General features: G+C 32.8%; 1 protein-coding gene across 15 annotated transcripts in view; it reads left to right on the top strand.

Annotated features, from left to right (window-relative positions):
• Positions 1 to 18,176, top strand: part of ERC1 (ELKS/RAB6-interacting/CAST family member 1) — a 467,374-nt gene that overhangs the window by 379,034 nt on the left and 70,164 nt on the right. For 12 of the 15 annotated variants that reach the window (XM_036236315.1, XM_036236312.1, XM_036236314.1 and 9 more), the window contains one exon: positions 12,953 to 13,051. In XM_036236315.1, coding sequence (XP_036092208.1) covers positions 12,953 to 13,051 — 99 coding nt within the window. Of the gene's footprint in view, positions 1 to 12,952; positions 13,052 to 14,531; positions 14,599 to 18,176 lie in introns of all 15 variants that reach the window. The other 3 variants (XR_004955596.1, XR_004955594.1, XR_004955595.1) reach the window with 1 other exon arrangement.

The raw sequence follows: 18,176 nt of genomic DNA, 5'->3' as shown, positions 1-18,176 counted from the left end.
AAAGTCCCCTTTAAGATGCCAAAATTCTGAAGCCTGTACTTCCTGCAGATTTAGAGTATAGATTTAGATCCCCACGTAGTATAGGAGGTTCCTACCTGAAATATTAGTATAAAAATTTATCCCAGACTTACATACTCCTTTGGAGTGTAGCGGAAGCAATCACAATATCGCTGGTGGGATTCTTCAACAACGCAAACTTCACAATGTCCCCGAAGCGTAAAGATAGGTGCCTCTTAAGATGTGCTCACAATTGGTGCACCATGAGAAAAATGTAAAAACAAACAAACAAAAAAACAGCAAGATTACCTCTCTAAAGACTTGAAGACATAAAGGAGCAATAATTTTAAAAGATGAAGCATAAGGATCATAAAGAACAGTGGATGCAATATAGTGTAGTAGTTAAGAGAATGAGGTCTAAAAATTAAGACAAATGTTAAACTACAGAAAAGAAATTGCAACTAATGTCTCAAAGAGCTAATATCCCTAACGAAAAGCATTCCTGAAAATTAAGAAGAAAATAACAATTTCATGGGGAAGGTGAGGGATGGTCAAAAGTTATCACTAGAGGATCATAGGGAAGAAATGTAGATGGTCTTTAAACATATCGAAAGATTCTCAACTTTATTCATACTAAGATAAAGGCAAACTGAGGTGCCGTTTGGCCAAAATCAAGAGTTTAGCATCATACTCAGTAGAAGTCTGTGCAGATCAGGTTCTTTTAATACTCTACTGGTGGGAGTGCAAAATGCATTCCTCTTATAGAGGGAATTTGGCAATATCTATTCAAATTACTTATCTCTGCTCTAACTTTTTAACCTAGAAGTTGTCCCAAAGATATATCTTCAAAACTACAAAATAATATATATGCAAGGTAATTAAATATTTGCTATTGTAGCATTTCTTACAGTACTTTATAATAGCAGTAGATGAGAAATAGCCCAAATGTCCAACAGTGGGATATTGGTTGAATCGAGTATAGTATATCTAACAGAGTGGACTACTCTGTTAGAAAGAAATATAGAAAGGAATGAGAAAACTTCTATTGATATGGAGTGATTTCTAGAATTTATCATTAAATGAAAAGGCAAGATGCAGTGTATTTAATATCTACTTTACATAAGAAAAACCGATAAATACATAAATGTTTGTGAGAGTGTATGTTTGCTTACAATTGCATAAAGAAAAACTTAAAGATAAATCAAAACTTTACCCAAAAATTACATATAAAAAGGAGGAAGGGAAATAGAGGAGACAGGGATGGAACCAAGTCTTCTCTGAATGTATATAATTATATAATTTTGACTCAAGAATCATATGAATGTTTTACATAATCAGATAAAATTAGGTTAGAAAGGGGGAAGCAATTGTTGAAATTTAAAAATATATAAAAAGAAATGAATCTAGTAATATATTAGATTAATTGTTGACATAGCCACATAGAGCAAAGAAGTATTTCAACCAGCTTTATATAATACAGATTTTTCTCTGTACATCCTCAGTACTCCAATGAGAAAGAAAAAAATGCCAAGAAATTTTAAAGTTCATTCTTATAGTAAGCATATTGATAGTAACTATATTGGTGTTGGTATTTTCAAAGAATTATTTGAAAAGAAATAACAAGTAATTATTATTGTTAGGAATGAAGATTTTTCAGCATGAGAGAAAAAAGATATAAAGTATAAAATCAAAGAAATTAAGTAAAAATTTATTCTCGAAGATTAAGGTCTAATATCTGAAATCTGAATTGAAAATACTACTAATTCATAATTTACTCCCTCTTAAAAAAAAAAAAAAGTATTTCCTACTGAAAGAGCCTAGAAGCAGTAATAATCTAGCAGCTGTGAGTACTCAATACCCACATTATCGCTTTCCACTGAATTGAACAAGCTCTTTGGAAAATGGTTGATTCCAAATCTGGGGCAAGTAATGTACAAGATGAACTTAGCACATCTTTGCCAGGACGCAAGAATAATGGAGGTAATGTCAAAAGGACACAGAAACCCTGATATATAAAAAACCCTCAGGGCAATTATTCATTCTGCATTTATTAACAGAAATTATTTTGTAGTTAACTTTCCTTCATCTACTGGAGCTAATTTGTTACCCTGAAATTTCATTCATAAGAAGGCAGAAAAAATGTGTGTGTGTGTGTGCGTGCACGTGTGTGTGCAGGTGCGTGCGCGCACCCTTGCAAACTTTAATGATAACAAATTAGTTTTGTTTTCTTTCTTCCTACTTCTTTTTAAAGCAAAAACATTACTCACATGACCATACATTACTTTATTATTTATTTACTTAAGTACCTTTTAAAGGTATAATTTACTTATCACATCATCCACCCATTTAAAGTATGCAAGACATGGTTTTTAGTAAATACCGGGATATATAAACATCACCACAATTTCTTAATTTTTAGGATCTTTTTTTCTTTAGTATCATTCAATCTTGTAGATTATTATATATTCATTGAGATATATTTGACCCAAGATTATGTAAGTTTAAGGTATACAGCCTTGATTGTACTTATCTCGTAATATAAATATTGTAGCATTAATATATTCAAATGTTTTAATAAATTGAAAGCATTATTGATTTTGATGCTCAAATTCTTCATATTAAGTTATTCTCTTTTTTTCCCATACCTAGCAACTACTAAGCTATGTTCTGTCTCTACGACGTTGCCTATTCTGGGCATTTTATATAAATAGAATTATATAATGTGTACCCTTTTGTGTGTCTTATTTTACTTAGCATAGTATTTTCAATTGTCATTCATGTTTATAGCATGTATAAGTACTTCATTTCTTTTAATAGGCGAATAAATTCATCATAAACTGTTTCATTTATTCCTTTATAAGTTATTGAATATTTCGGTTATTCTTTTTTACCAAATAAATAATGCTGCTGTGAATATTTGTGTACAATTTTTTATATGGAAATATGTTTTCGGTTATCTTGAGTCGGTACCTAGGAATGGAATTGCTAGGTCTGTATGTAACTCTGTACTTAACCTTTTGAGGAACGGCTAAACTGTTTTCCAAAGAGCTGCACCACTTTAGAATCTCACTAGCATTACGTAAGCATTCCTCCATGTTTTCACCAACACATGTTGTTGTCTTTCTTATCATAGCCATCCTAATGGACATGATATGGTATCTCATCATGGTTTTGGTTGCTTTTCCCTAATAGCTCATGATGTTAAATGTATTTTCCTGTACAAATTGCTTACTTGCATTACTTCTTTGGAGAAATGTCGATTCAAATCCTTTACCCACTTTTAACTGAGTCTTTCTTTATTATTATTATTAAGTTATAAGAGTTCTGGATACAAGTTTTTTATCAGATATATGATTTGTAAATATTTTCTCCCATTCTGTGGATTGTTCTTGTTTTTGTTTTTTTACTTTCTTGATGATATAGTTGGTAGCATAGTTTGTTTTTTTTTTTTTAATTTTGGTGGAGTCTAATTTACTTGGCTTTTTCTTCTGCCACTTATGCTATTTTGATGTCATATCTCCAAAATCATGGCCTAACTCAAGGACATGAATATTTACTGCTATGTTTTCTTATAAGAGTTTTATAGTTTTAGCTCTTACATTTAGAATATTGAGTTCATTCTTTTATGTTGTGAGATAGAGGGCCATATCATTTTTATGCATGTGGGTGTCCATTTGTCCCCACACCATTTTTAGGGAAAAAGTATTCTTTCTCCATTAAATTATCTTGATACTCATGTCAAAAATTGCTTGACTACAAAAGTTAAACTTTGTTTCTAGATTTGCAGTTATGTTCCATTGATCTATTTTTCTATCCTCATGCCGATATCATGCTGTCTTGATTACTGAAAGCTTTGTAGTAACTTTTAAAATCAGGATGTATGAGTCCTCCAATTTTGTTCTCCATTTTAAGGTTGTTTGGGCTACTTTTATATTATTTCATACAACTGCATTTGAATCTCCTGTTCCATCAAAATTAAAAGTGTTTTTTTCTAAAAAAGGAAAAAATAACTCAGCAAGTGAAGAGAAGGCAGATAAAGGAAATGAGTACAGCAATATAATGGTGTTTTTTGAGGATGGGCATGGATATATGGGGGTACTTTTTATCTTTCCCTTTGTGTATGTTTGGAAAGTCTCAATATGAAACAGTTATTTTAGTTCTAAAAAAGAGTACAGGCTCTGAAGCAAAACTGTACTGGAGTTCCATCCTTGTGACTTATTCGTCAAATGAACTTTACTGTATTAGAATGGCTCTCCGTACCCCAGATTTTTCATCTATAAAATAGGAATGATAATTGTACCTACTTCATGTTGTCACTATGAGGATTAAGTTAATTAAACTACCTGAAGCTTTCGTAATAGTGTTTGGTACATAGTAAGCATTGAAGAAAAAAATCTATTGATTTTTAAAAGTTCATGTAGATTTGCCAAATAATCAATATGAAATGAAACCAAAAAAAAGTCCAATTCAGTTAACAACTTAGTGGACAAATTAATACATCCAAAAAGAGAATTAATGATTTGGGAGGTAACACTGCAGAAATTACCCAAAATACAACATAGAGAGATAAAGCAGGGTAGGAAATATGAGAGATTAAGACATGTAAGATAGACTGAAAAGGTACAACATTCATCTGATATGATTTTAAGAAAGATTATAAAGAAAATTAAAAAGACAATATTAAAATAAAAACGTATTTCCAGAATTGATCAAATGAAACTACAAACTGAAAAGCAAAAGTCTTGAGCACAAGGTCAGTGTAACAGATAGAAACTTCAGAACATCAAAGAGAAAGACATGTTACAAGCAACCAGAGGGAAAAGATAGATTACCTACAAAGATACAAAAATTTGACAGTAAATTCAATAAAAGGCATAAGAGAATGGGATGATAAATATCTTCAACATGTTGAGTAAAATAACTGCAAATGTAAAAATTCTGCATTCAAAATATTTTCAGACAAACATGGAGAGTTTATCATTTATGTTCACTTATTCAAAATGAACTCCTGGAGTAAGACAGAAATTAGATGAGATGCCAGAAGCTCTACTCGTGGATGGGAAGAACGAATATATAGGCAAATCTAAATAAGCATTGAGCATAAACATTAATTTAATAACTGACAAAATTTGTGAGGGATTAAAAACAGTGATAAAAATAATAAATAGTAAGTGGGGCCAGTCCTAATATTATGTATATAAAGTCTTTGTATTATAAAGGAAGGAGAATAAATATCTGATAACTTTGGACTCGTCAACTTATACATGCAAAATATTATGTGTCAGTAGTCATGTAATAGAAATAGAAGATAAAACTTCAAAATAATGAAAAGATTGAGTAAAAATTTTGTTGATCCATTTACCAGAAGTCAGGAAGAGAGGTGGTCGGGGAAATCCATATAGTTTACCAAAAATAATATTAGAAATAAATCTAAATATCAGTAATACATTAAATATAAATCGGTTAAATTTTATTGAAGATAAATGGAAAAATGCAAAATCCAGCTATAGGCTATTTTAAAGTTCAGTCAATATTCTATAAAGTGTAAATGCCATAAGGCCAGGGACTAGTTCATTTATCAAAGTTCCTAGAGCAATGTCAGACACTTAATATTTGTAGAATGAATGAATATGCTATTTTTGAGAAACATACCTAAAATGAAATGATATAGAATGAAAGTAAAATGGTTTTTAGAAAAATTTGCTGGGCAGACATAACCAAAAGGAAGCCAATAGAGCACTATCACTATTGCAAAATAGACTTTAAAGCAGAAAATCAATGTTAGGTATAAAAATATTAATTACATAATTACAAAAGGAATCATTTACCTGAAAGATATAACATACTTGAAGCTCTATGGACCCAAGAATATAACCTAAAAAGAGAAATTCACAAGTTCACAATTATACTGAGAAATTTAACAGATCAAGCATATGAAAAAAAAACAGAAAAGGATATAAGAGACACAATTAACAATCTATTTATGGGTACATACAGAACCATGTACCCAACAATTAGAAAATATTTATTCTTTGGAAGCATACATGAAACATTTATAAAAAGCAATCCCATACTAAATCATAGAACAAGTGTAACAAATGACTGAATTTATACTATTCTGATGAAGTTCTCTGGATATAATGTAGTAAAATTAGAAATTGATAAAAACAATATACCAACTTAATTCCATACATTTGGAAAATTTTTAAAGCTCATTTTTAAATAATTCATAAGTCAAAGTATAAATCCTAAAGAAAACTCAAAAAACATTTAGAACAGTGAAAACAATATATGTCAAAATTTGTGGGATATTGCTAAAGCAGATCTTCAGGGAAATTTTTTACCCTTAAATGCAGATTAGGAGATTAAAAATTAATGCACTAAGCATCACTCAAGCAATTAGAAAAAGAACATTGGAGTAAACCACCCCTCCAAAAAAAAAAGGAAGAAATCAAAGAAGAAATTAATGAAACATAAAACAAACCATAGAGAAGATTAACAAAATCAAAAACTTGTTCTTGGAGACTTACAATTGGATATGAAAGATAGGGGGACAGATTGTTTAAGAAAATAGATATCAGATATAGATAAACAGTATTTGGAAAAGGAAAAGGAGAAGACACATATACTGCCACAAAAGATACTTTTAAAATCATAAAATAAAATAGAGTGGACTTTGTGCCAATTATGTAACGTACCAAACCTGAGTAGCCCTTAAAACCAACAAATTGTCAGTTTAAAATTTTTCTACCAGTAGATACAAAGCCTAGTTGTTTTTAGAGATAAGTTCCACCAAAATCAAAACAGCAAATGATTCTTACCTTATAACAATTGTTCCAAGAAATGCAATAAAAGGAGAGTTTTCTGACTTATTTCATGACATTAGTATAATTTTGATATTAAATCTGGAGATAATACAAAAAATTAGAGGCCGGTGTTACCTAAGAATATAGATACAAAAATTCTAAATAAAATATTTGCAAATTCAGCAATGTATAAAAATATTATACTATTACTAAGTACAGTTTCTCTTAAGAATTTAGGGATGGTTTAATGTTTAGATTTAGAGTAAAGGAGAAAAATAGAATAATATAATCTCAATATATTACAAGAAAAAACAAAAGCCATGAGAAAATGAGACTGGAGTGGCAGGATATGGCCAGATAGTGAAGGGCCTTGATATGTTGTTCATCATGAAGGTTGGACTCCAGTGGCTGCCAGTGGGCAGATTTTTTTTTTTTTTTAAAGCAGGATAGTGTCAGGATCAAATTTTCTATTGGAAGATAACTGACATCAATTTAAAGAAGCAGATAAAGTAGTGTGGTTAATTACAGAGAAAATCTTTGGAAACAGAATCAGTGGGGTTTTGTGGCTAGACTGGATGTAGGCATTAGTGGGAAAGGAGAAGTCAAGAATGATAATGAGATTTTTATATTGAGCAACTTGGTGAAAATGACTACATTCATGGAGATAAGAAATACCATACGGACCCTAACTGTAAACTCAACCTATACATAATCTTAAACCTAACCCTAATCTTAACCCTATATACCTAACCTCAAACCTAACAGTAACCTCAACTCTATTCCTAACTTCAAAATTAACCCTAACCATAACCATAACTCTAAAAGTAATTTCAACCCTAACCCTAACCTTAAGCCTAAATCTAACAGTAACCTTAACCCTAGCCCTAACCTAACCTCAACCTTAACTCTTACCCTAACCTAAAACTATACCTAACCTCAACACTAACACTAACCTTACACCCTAGCATAGTCCTAATGCTTACCCTCACCCTTATACCTAACTTCAAACCTAACCTCAACCCTAACTGTAACCCTAAAATTCTATACCTACCAAAAAAAAAAAAATCTGTACCTAGAATGGCGAGAAGACTTAGGGAAGGAAAGGGGAGCTCACAATGCTTTATGCATGGTGACATATTTGTTGTCCTCTGTGTTTTTCTTCATTATGAAGATGTGACACTGTTTGGAAAAATGACTTCTGATTCATAAAGAGCCTCACAAACTATTTCTATCATATTTTCTGTGTCACAAGTATAATTTTAACTGATTTAATCTGATGTCCCTTTAGGTCTTAATCAAAGTATTAAAAAAAAAAACTTTTATAGGCTGATAAACAGAGCCTACAACTATAACTCTTAGATGTTTTACCAATAATGAGACCATAATATACACAAGCCTCAGAAATACTAAAGTAGGTACAAATACCATATTCGAATATGTTCAACCTTTCCGTATCAAATAGGAATAAATATTTCTAACAGCTATGTACATTTTAATGCTATTGTCGTTCATTGTTTTTTATATAAGTAAAAATACACTAGATACATTCTTACCATTTGCGCCCCTCTAACCTTTCTGTGAAACCAGATGTGTGTCTTAGGGACCTGGACTTTATAACCATTCCAGCCATAGGACCGAACAAAATTAGGCGTTCACCTTAGAGGAAAGCTATTCTTTGGAGGAACAGTGGTATATATAACACAATGAGACTTAGTCTTGGCAATTTAATTTTGTCAGTTTGTCATATGTACAAGATTATTCTTTACAGCGTTATTTGTAACAGCAAAATATTAGAAATAATCTAAGTGCATCAGCAAATCAGCAAAGAGAATGAGGCGGCTATTTACTAATATGGAAGGCTCTTCAAGGTGTAGTTAGGTGGGGAAAAGTATGCAGAATAGTAAATAAGCCGTGCTACCATTTGTTGGAGGGAAAAGTATGTTTGCACGTGCTTGTGCACACTTGTGTAACCATAGAATGTCAGGAAATCTTTGGAAATACGTGCAGGAAAGTGGTGACTGTGCTGAGCCCCTTGCAGAAGAGCTGTCAGGATTAGGAGGCAGACTTACTATTATAAACTTTTGTACCATATAAATATGCCAAATTATTCTAAATAATAATTAAGTTTTTTAAAATAACATGGAAATTATGTGGAGAATTGGTCAGCTTATGGGTTTCTGCAGCCACAATTCTTTATGGTTTCATTTTTCTTGGTGCATAATAAAAGTGTTTGCCGGGTAAGTTTCATGACTTCATCAGTAAGCTATAAATACTAATCAGGACCAAAATTAAATGACCACACTAACTTGTTTCAAAATCAAAACAAAATCAGAAGAAGACACATTTTTCTAATGTAGACCTTACACTCCAATTGAGATAATAAAATAGAATGTAAAGGTAATCCAACTGTGACAGCCATTGGGCTAGATTCAGTAGTTATTCTAATTCTGTTGCCATCTCCTTCCTGCTGCCCTGCTTCTCGTGAGTTCTTCCCGAGGTCGTTTAACCAGTGGAAAAGGAACTTCCAAGCTAGAAAGATAATCGTTAGTCAAGTGTGTATGAAATGACAGACACATAGTATAACTCGAAAATAATTAATGACTAATTTGTATTTTTTCATGAAATGTTTAAAATAAAGCTCAAAAATAGTTTGAGATTTTGTTAAATTTATAACCAACACTAAATCTGATGCACCTAATTGAAATTGAAGGAGATCATGCCTTTTTTATTATATATATTAAATACCAATACGTAAAATGAACGTTTAATTAAAACGCACTCTAATAAAATAATTTCCAAGTTTTAGCACTTATATGTGGAAATAATTTTAATACTTTCTTATATATTCTCATAATTGGAAGAAACCTAGATTAGTAAGGTTAAAATTTATTTATGAAACGTCTTCTAAAATATCTCAATGTTTCTAAGTATAATTAGTTCTAAAACTTATTTAGGTAGGTTAATAGCACTATCACAAACCAAAAAGCAAAGATTAGTAAACAACTAGGTAACTCAGATCAGAATTTAAACTTTTTCTTCTAATACTCAGGTTCAGATAACTAATATGTACTATTCCTTAGCTTAACTAAGTATTTTTCTGTGAAATACAGTTTCTGTAACACTTTCGTCTTAGCACTGCCATCTTCGTCTTAGAAGAAAAGATTAACAGAATAAACAATGAGCTCCTTTTTCTCTGGGAGGATATGTATTGCCTGTGTACATAGATGATGCACTTACAGCTAAAGTTTATTTCAGCAAGTTTTTTTTTTTTCCTTCCTTCAGGCAATCTTATTTTTTATGTTATTAGGACTGGGGAGTTCAACTATCTGCACATGCACATGGCATGGTTGAAGAGGGAAAATATTTGGATATAAAGTATCTGTCATGCTAGTAAAATGTAAAGGACTTACTCCTTTTGCTTGTTGGTCTTACCTTAAGAAAAGAATAGTATAGGAGCTCCTTTTAAAGCAAAGTGTTCAACCTCATGACTATGCAGAGAAAATGCTTCACAGCAAATTTCTGAATACTAGACATAGGAATACTAAACTTTAATAATTGTCATGTCTTTTAAAAATGGAGAAGTTCTTATTATGTCTTCATTCACTTTTATGGATCAAATGAGTGCTCTTTGGTCTTATCTGTTTACTGTGATCAGTTCCTTTGGAAGGCTTTCATACTCATTCCTAAGAAATACTTGAAATACACTCTGCCTTGAAAGTGGATTTGTGTGTGCTTTATTAGTTCTTTTAAAGTTTTTAAACTTACCCTGGGTATCAGGTATTTAAGATTAAGTGTGTCATGTTCTAAGAAAACAACTAGCCAAGTATACTTTCACTGCACATTCCTGTTAAAGTTGACATGGAGAAGTTTCTTATCCAAATGAATGACATGCAGATGTTTCGCTCACTTTCTGGTTCTACTGCTTTGCCCTTTCCAATCTCCGTTCCCCTTTCCCAAGAGCTGCTTTGCAGAAAACTTTCCATTTGTCGTGTAATACCACGTGACATAAGAAAAATTACCCTATATATTTTCAAGGTTACTGTAAGTTATCTCAGAAGACAAATTTGATATTACAGATAATTTTTTATACATATGTTCTTTGCTTTCACTTTATATTAGAGAGAAGAACTAGCTTAGAAATGTCCATATATTACTAGGTAAAAATACAAAGACCCTAAATGCCCAATAATATGGGACTCGTTAAACATCCATTCAACTGAATACTATGCAGCCAGTTAAAATTAGATTTTAGAATAATATTTAATGACATTAAAAATGTTTATAATGATGATGATAGCCAAAATTTATTGAGTGTTGATTTTTTGCCAGTCAGCTTTCTAAGTTCTTTTATTAAGTCAGTTGGTTAATCCTCACAACAGTCTTATGAGGAGAAAGTAGTGTTATTCTCATTGTAAAAGTGAAAAAACTGAAGCTCAAAGCTTTTAAGTAGTTTGCCCAAGCTTAGACAGCTGGGAAGAGGCAGAATTAGAATTCAGACCCAGGCAGTTTGGCTCTAAAGCCCTTGCTCAGGCATCATTACATGAAAAAATACTGAAGAACAATCTCTATATAGTGTTTTGTAGAACTAGACAAAATGTTTTTAATTCATCCAGTAAAGAAAATGTGTTAAAGATACCTAATCGAATTTTGGGTGGGGAGGAAAGATGGTATGTCCAACCAGATACCAAAATATACCGTAAGATATAATTTTTTAAATGCCATATTGTAGCAGAAATAGAAAATAAATCAGAAGAGCATGTCACTTTTTATGCATAGGAAGAGGCTGACTGGATACACCTAAATATTAAGACTAATTATCATTGTCCTTAGAGATTTACACATGATTTTTTTTCAGATTACAGTGAACATTTTAAAATTATGCGATACTCGCAAATTTATTTTTAATGCTTTTAAAACTTCAGGTTCCAACAATATTTTATTAGTGCAGTATATGTTGTTGTTTGATTTTTATGTATAGTGCACCCTGCATTTTCTGAATTGCTTGCTCTGCAAAGGGAATCTCTAAAATGTTTTATATATATAATTCGTTTATTCAGGGCTTAAATTAATCAAATAGGATCACCAATCCAGTCTTCCTTTTTGGTAAACATGGAGAAAAAGCAATGGGATAATAATTTCTTCTAGTCTAGGGTCAAAGAAGATTTCAGAATCTGACTTATTTTCCAGACCTGAGTTGTTTATTGATGGTTTAAAGAAAAGATTGAATTTTATATATGTAGCTTCTGTCTGATCACCTTACTGAATTTTATCGTAAGGTGTAATAATTTTCAATTGATTCTCTAGGATTTTTCTAGGTGTATAATCATTTCATTTACAGATAGTAACTTTTTCCCTTATGATCTGTATGTTCTATAGCATCTCCAAAAAATGGAATAGTTGTTAAAAAAAAAAAAAAAGAGTAAGTAGTTCTTACAGTAACATAGAAAGATAGGTCCTGTATATCAGGAACTGAAAAGAAAAATAGTTACAGAGTCCCAACCTATGTAGAGTATAATCCAGTCTTTATTTTAAAAAATAAAAATAAAAACAAGGATTGCATAAAGTGCTTAATTTGAGATTACTCTTCCCCATCAAATCCCTATACCAATTTAGGTGCCTGTCTTAGTTTGCTGAGGCTGCCATAACAAAATACCATATACTGGGGTAACTTAACAACAGAAATTTACTCTCACAATTCTGGAGTCTGGGCCAAGAGCAAGGTGCCGGCTGATTGAGTTTCTGGTGAGAGCACTCTTCCCGGCTTGCAGAAGCCGTCTTCTTTTCTATGTTCTCACATGGCAGAGAAGAGAATAAGGCTGCAAGGAGAAATATTCTCTTCCTCTGCAAGGCCATAGTCCTGTCGGATTGGGGCCCCACCCCTGTGACCTCATTTAATCTTAAATACCTCCGAAATATTGTAGTATTGGAGGATAGAGCTTCAAAATGAATTTTGAGTGGGGGAGACACAATTCAGCCTATAGCTGTGCCTAAACTATTTTTCTCCCAATATCCTCAGAAATCCTATATTTATTTTATTTGAGACAGGATTAATTTTATCCTTTCTTATGACATTCTTAAAGCTCTTGTTACTTTACAGTATATTGGAGAAATTTTATTTAAATTTAACCTTATGAATCATTTTCTCTTAGACACAAAATCGAATGAAGCTAATGGCCGACAACTATGAGGATGATCACTTCAGATCCTCCCACTCCAATCAAAGCAATCATAAACCCTCCCCAGACCAGGTAAGACTGCTTTTGAATGTTTTATAAAAACCAGTATGCTTTTATTTTGATGTATTTTGTACTAGCATTTACAAATTCTGGGGTTTGAGTTAGAAAAATAAAAATAAATTATCAGTTTTTGAAAACTCCACTTTTTAAAAAAAACTCAGATTTAATTTCTTTGTAGGAAGGTGATGGATGATTCTGAATGTTTTAAGAGGAGAGATATTCAAAAGATTTGAAGATGATAATCCTTGAGTTGGGTTGAGGAAAAAAAAAACTTAAACCTTCTCAGAGATGCATACTAATTGGCTACTGTTTTTTCTTATTAAAGAAATAATGCCTTATTAGAAAAATATGACTCCTTGTGAGCTCATTGAGGCACAACTCATTGTAGAGGTTACTGTTTTTTGATTGCAAATTTTAAACTCTCTGCTCATCACCTATTAAATGTGAAGATTGAAACATAGATTCTTCACTCCATTACCTTGGTGGATCTCTCCAGTCTGTCATTCTGAAGGAAAATTGTTGACTTCAACTTCTCATCAATGCATAAGAGGCACTGATGAGTCTGAAGGGAACCATATTCAACTTGTTTTTTTGGAAGAAGGGAACTCTCCCAAGATCTTGAAAATGATGGATGGGGAGAGTGGTGAACAGATTACCTCATATCCCATTGCCAAAAATCAGATTTCAACATCTCCATCACACTCAACCTTAAAATATATAGCTGAGGGGGAAAAAATAATAGTTAAGTAATTACATCCATATGACCAAAAAGTCAAGGAGAACTCCCCCACTAAACATCTCCAGTAAATGATAGCTGTGGTGTTGTCTTAGGAAGAGAAGAAGAAATATCGCAGATGAAAGCAACAGTAATATCCAAATGGTAATTTTTTTTCTAAGATTCAAAAGCTATAGTCATAGTATGATGACATTTACTAATTCAGTTGAGGCAAGCCTTATATTTTAGGCAAGCCAGGCTTTTATGTAGGCAAAATGGAGAGCTGTCTGCCTGATGTCAGCAGTCTTTTTCTGCAAAGAAGTCATTTTGCTTTCCCTGCCTGTTTCTGGATACTTAGAACTAAATTTATGCCAGTGTATATAAAATGAGTATTAGACCCTTTCCTTGACACAGATTTTGAAAATAAATACAAGGAATTAGATGCCTGGCTATCGTGGGAAGCAAACAGAAATAAAGAAAGTTTGAAGAAAAGGCAAATAATAAGGAACAGTCTCCAATTTGATCATTTTAACCAGATCATGCCCTGGGATAGAGACAGTATCTTGGAAAGATAGGAAGCATAAATTGTAATGACAAACTAAATTACTCATTTGGGTAGTTTAGGGAATTAGATCCTAATATAAAAAGAGTCAAGAAATTAGAAATCATTTTCTCCTACTACTTATGCTTATGTCTTTGTTTTAATTACTAACCAACTCTTTTTCATTCCCATGCTGCTCTGGGGCATTGTTCCCTTTGTCATCTCTCTCCCCATAGGATGAGGAGGAGGGTATATGGGCATAGCCAATCAGATGATCTTAGTTCAGCCATTTTGTTCAGAACGGTGAGAAACAGCTTTCCTTAACTATAGAAATGTTTTTTTGTTGGTTTGCTTTCATTTTTTTTACACAATCATTCTCACATCTTATTTCTCTGTAATTCATGAAATCTTTTGGTGTGCTTTCTGGTTTCTCATTTTCACATGATTCCTGTGTGTATTGCTATGCTTTTATAGTGGGATTTGGGTCTAGTGCCATTTTTTTTCCCTTGTTGTGTGTTAATAGTCACTTTTATAATTTTTTTATACATTTTGGGAGAACTTCCAGGGCATATAACTAAAATTTCTCCTGTTGTGATTTTATTAATTAAGTACTTGATCTAGTGTGATTTTGCAGTGTCCTGGTAAGTGACTTACATCAAACTGTAAATTAAAAATTGACCAAGTACTCTGCCAGTAGATTTGGGATATGCTTATTATGATAATGAAATATAAATATATAGTCTTTTTTTTTTTTTTTAAGAAACCTGTGCTGTGAACTAAAACCTTTTGTTTCCATTTGTAGAAGAATTCTCTGAATTCGCAGGGTCAGTAATTCTTACAGAGTGCATACCAAGGATGTCCTCTAGGGCTTTGGCATCACTCACAAAATGTTCTTAAAAATACGGAGAAATAAAGAAGTAAAGGAAGACTTTTTAAAAAGTCAGTCTGAAGAATTCTTTTCCTCTCTTTTATGGATTGCTGCTGTGTTAAACAGTTGCCAGGACACTGTCTGGAGTCTCCTTTCCAGGCCAATTGGCTGGAAAACATAGTCCAGCTGTGGCAGTATCTCTCTTTGATCTGATGCCCTGGAGGTTTGACTAAGGAAATCCTTTTCTTAGAGAAAATAATAATTATGATTAATAAGTTCACACATATTGGTGGCCTTGCACTCCCTGGATTCACTGCCCGTGTTTATTAGTGATCTCACTCTCTTGGAGTCAGTTCTCCCTGAAAAGTCTGTCGTGGTGTTATACTTCTTAAAATGATGAGGACATGTGTAGACTTCTGACTAGAAAACACAGCCAAGAAGGATGACAAGGTAAGTTGTTGAAAGGGGCATATACTGTGAAGATTGGAAGTTTTCCAAATGACTTTATCCTGAGGGTGTGGAAGAAGATGAAATGCACAGTACCAACCAAAATGCTTTTTGGGTTAGCATATTGCATGCCAGACAGAGCTAAGCTGAGAATATTATTGTACCGATTCTCTTTATCCATACTACATACCCTACGAGGGTAGTTATTTATCATCATGAAGCATGTGGGGCCATACAGCAGTTACATGTAGTTCACCAGTCTCCTCCTTCTAAATGAACCTGCGTTGTCTGTTTTAGCAGAACATGAGAACTTCTTGGTATGCTTTAACAGAAAGTACCTCCCACACATACATGAACATGAACAGGATTGCATTCCCCTAGGAAACTTTATTAGGAGACTGAGAAACGAACAAACCTTCGCATAGATTTCTTCCTGATCTCTATTTTCCTTTCTCTTCTCCCATAGTAAAATAACTCCTAGCAAGAGTTCAAATGCTGCCGATTTTGTTTTTTCAATTATTGCACTATTGATCTTACTGCACTAAAATATTAATTGCCATTGGTTTAACACATTGCAGTTACAATTAGCTGGCCAGAGCTAGAGTTTCTGTGATAGGTTATTTCAGATTTTTCCAAATGTGCTATAAATATCTTCACATCATAAGGTTTATATCTAAAGAAATGCATGTGTGACCCCTAAAACGCTGTGGAAGTCTTGACTTGCTGTCTAGTTTCCTTCACTTGTTTCTTTGCTAATATTACAGGGAACAGATTTTCTTAAAATTTTGATCTTTTGAAATTAATGATATATCTTATCAAGCTTAAGACTACAAATACATTTCACCTGGATTTTTTATAGGCTGAGGGGAGAGAGAAGGGTCTCTCACATCTTCTAAATGGAGGTAACACTTGCTTCATTCTGTGTGTCTTAGGAAGTTTCCTTGACAGCAAATTCTTTCAAAGAATATTTCAATGACTAACTTTCTTTTATGGGGAATTTCTGTATAAAATTCAAGGCGTTTTCCCAAGGGCATAGATTCCTCAACATACGGGAGATTAATTTGAACTGAATTGTCGTCTTTCTTGTTCCCTCACTGTAGATTGTGGGCCCCAGAGGACAGGGACTTAAATAGATTTACTTTTGTGTTACCATCATCTAGAACAACGCTTAGTATACAGTAGGCCCTCAGTAAATATATATAGACTTAATTAACTTCTGAATTCATGAACTTCAAAGAAGAAACATTAAAACTCACATTGAAACCAACAGCATAGAATCAGCTGTTAGCTTTAATATTGACATTACTAGTACAAGAAAAGGAAGTTTTGAAAGGCGTGATAGTATCTAGAGACAAAAAAGATCTGTAGGAAAATGTCGAAAACATAAAGGTAAGTCATAATTAAGTCATGGAATCTGGCTCCTACAATTTCATGCTAAATAAAAGGGAGTTCTGTATAATTCAGAAATATTTTCTATCTACTGACTTAACATCCTTCAGGTGGAAACTTTTCTTCTAGTAACCTATGGTTCATAGCCATGAAAACTCCCCTGGAGCATGATAGGTCCCAAGGCCACATGCTCTTTCTGGTCTTCATCCTGTGGAGGCAGTTTGTGTACACCAGTGCCAGACCACTCAGGTACAGGATGTACCAACCAGGGGCCTTAGCAGTTTGTCTTGGTATAAGACCATTTCATCGACTAAAATCTGAAAATTGGTTGCATGCTTTTTACATCAGCATAATAGCATCGCCAAACAGGATTTGGACCAATATGTTATGAAACTTTTTTTTAATTAGAGGTCATTTAAGAGGTCACTTAATTAGAGCCTTTTAAGACAAGTGTTTTAAAACAGGTGTCTCTTTTTCTGACATATCTTTTTTGTATGTCCTAGTGAGGTTGTCCTTATCAGTTTGAAACATTCTAAAGTTATTCTATTTGTACTACATTAGAAGTCTCTTAAGTCTCTTGAGAATATTTCTGTGGAAGGGAGATGTTAAATCATCTTACAGAATTGAACGAAGTAGTGAATTGGAATATTTTGTCAGTGTGGTCCAGATTTTTTTTGTTTGTTTGTTTAAACTGTTTGGACCAATACCAGGACCAGTTTTTGATATAAAAGGCAAGGAATGATTTGACCTTGTATTTTCAAAAGTGAATTAGAGATTTTAGCAAGACACTTCTTTCCTGGAAAGTTTGGAAAATCCTGTAGAATTCAAGAAGCAGGAGGATCCTAGCTACAGAGAAATAGAAGGGAGAAAAGAAGCATATATTAAATACTTACTATGGGAACACTTACTATGGGCCAGACACTTTCATATCTCTTGTCTCTAATTTTTACAGCTGCCCTAAGAACATGTTTATAAAAGAGAAGACATAGTTCATAGAAGTTAAGTAATTTTCTAAGATGAAACAGGTAACATGTGGCAGACATGTAAACTCCAGGACTGACTCCAGACCCAGTGCTCGTCCCACTACACCTTAACCAAAATGAGAAGGAGTATACCACTTTGCAGTCTAGTTCCTTGGATGTTGAATTGAATTGTATTCCTGTAGAAGGAAATAACA

Source organism: Rousettus aegyptiacus, unplaced genomic scaffold (assembly GCF_014176215.1).
Source record: "Rousettus aegyptiacus isolate mRouAeg1 unplaced genomic scaffold, mRouAeg1.p scaffold_m13_p_2, whole genome shotgun sequence".
Lineage (NCBI taxonomy): Eukaryota > Metazoa > Chordata > Mammalia > Chiroptera > Pteropodidae > Rousettus > Rousettus aegyptiacus.
The sequence above is the reverse complement of the archived record's forward strand: the minus strand, read 5'-3'. Positions and strand labels throughout refer to the sequence as shown.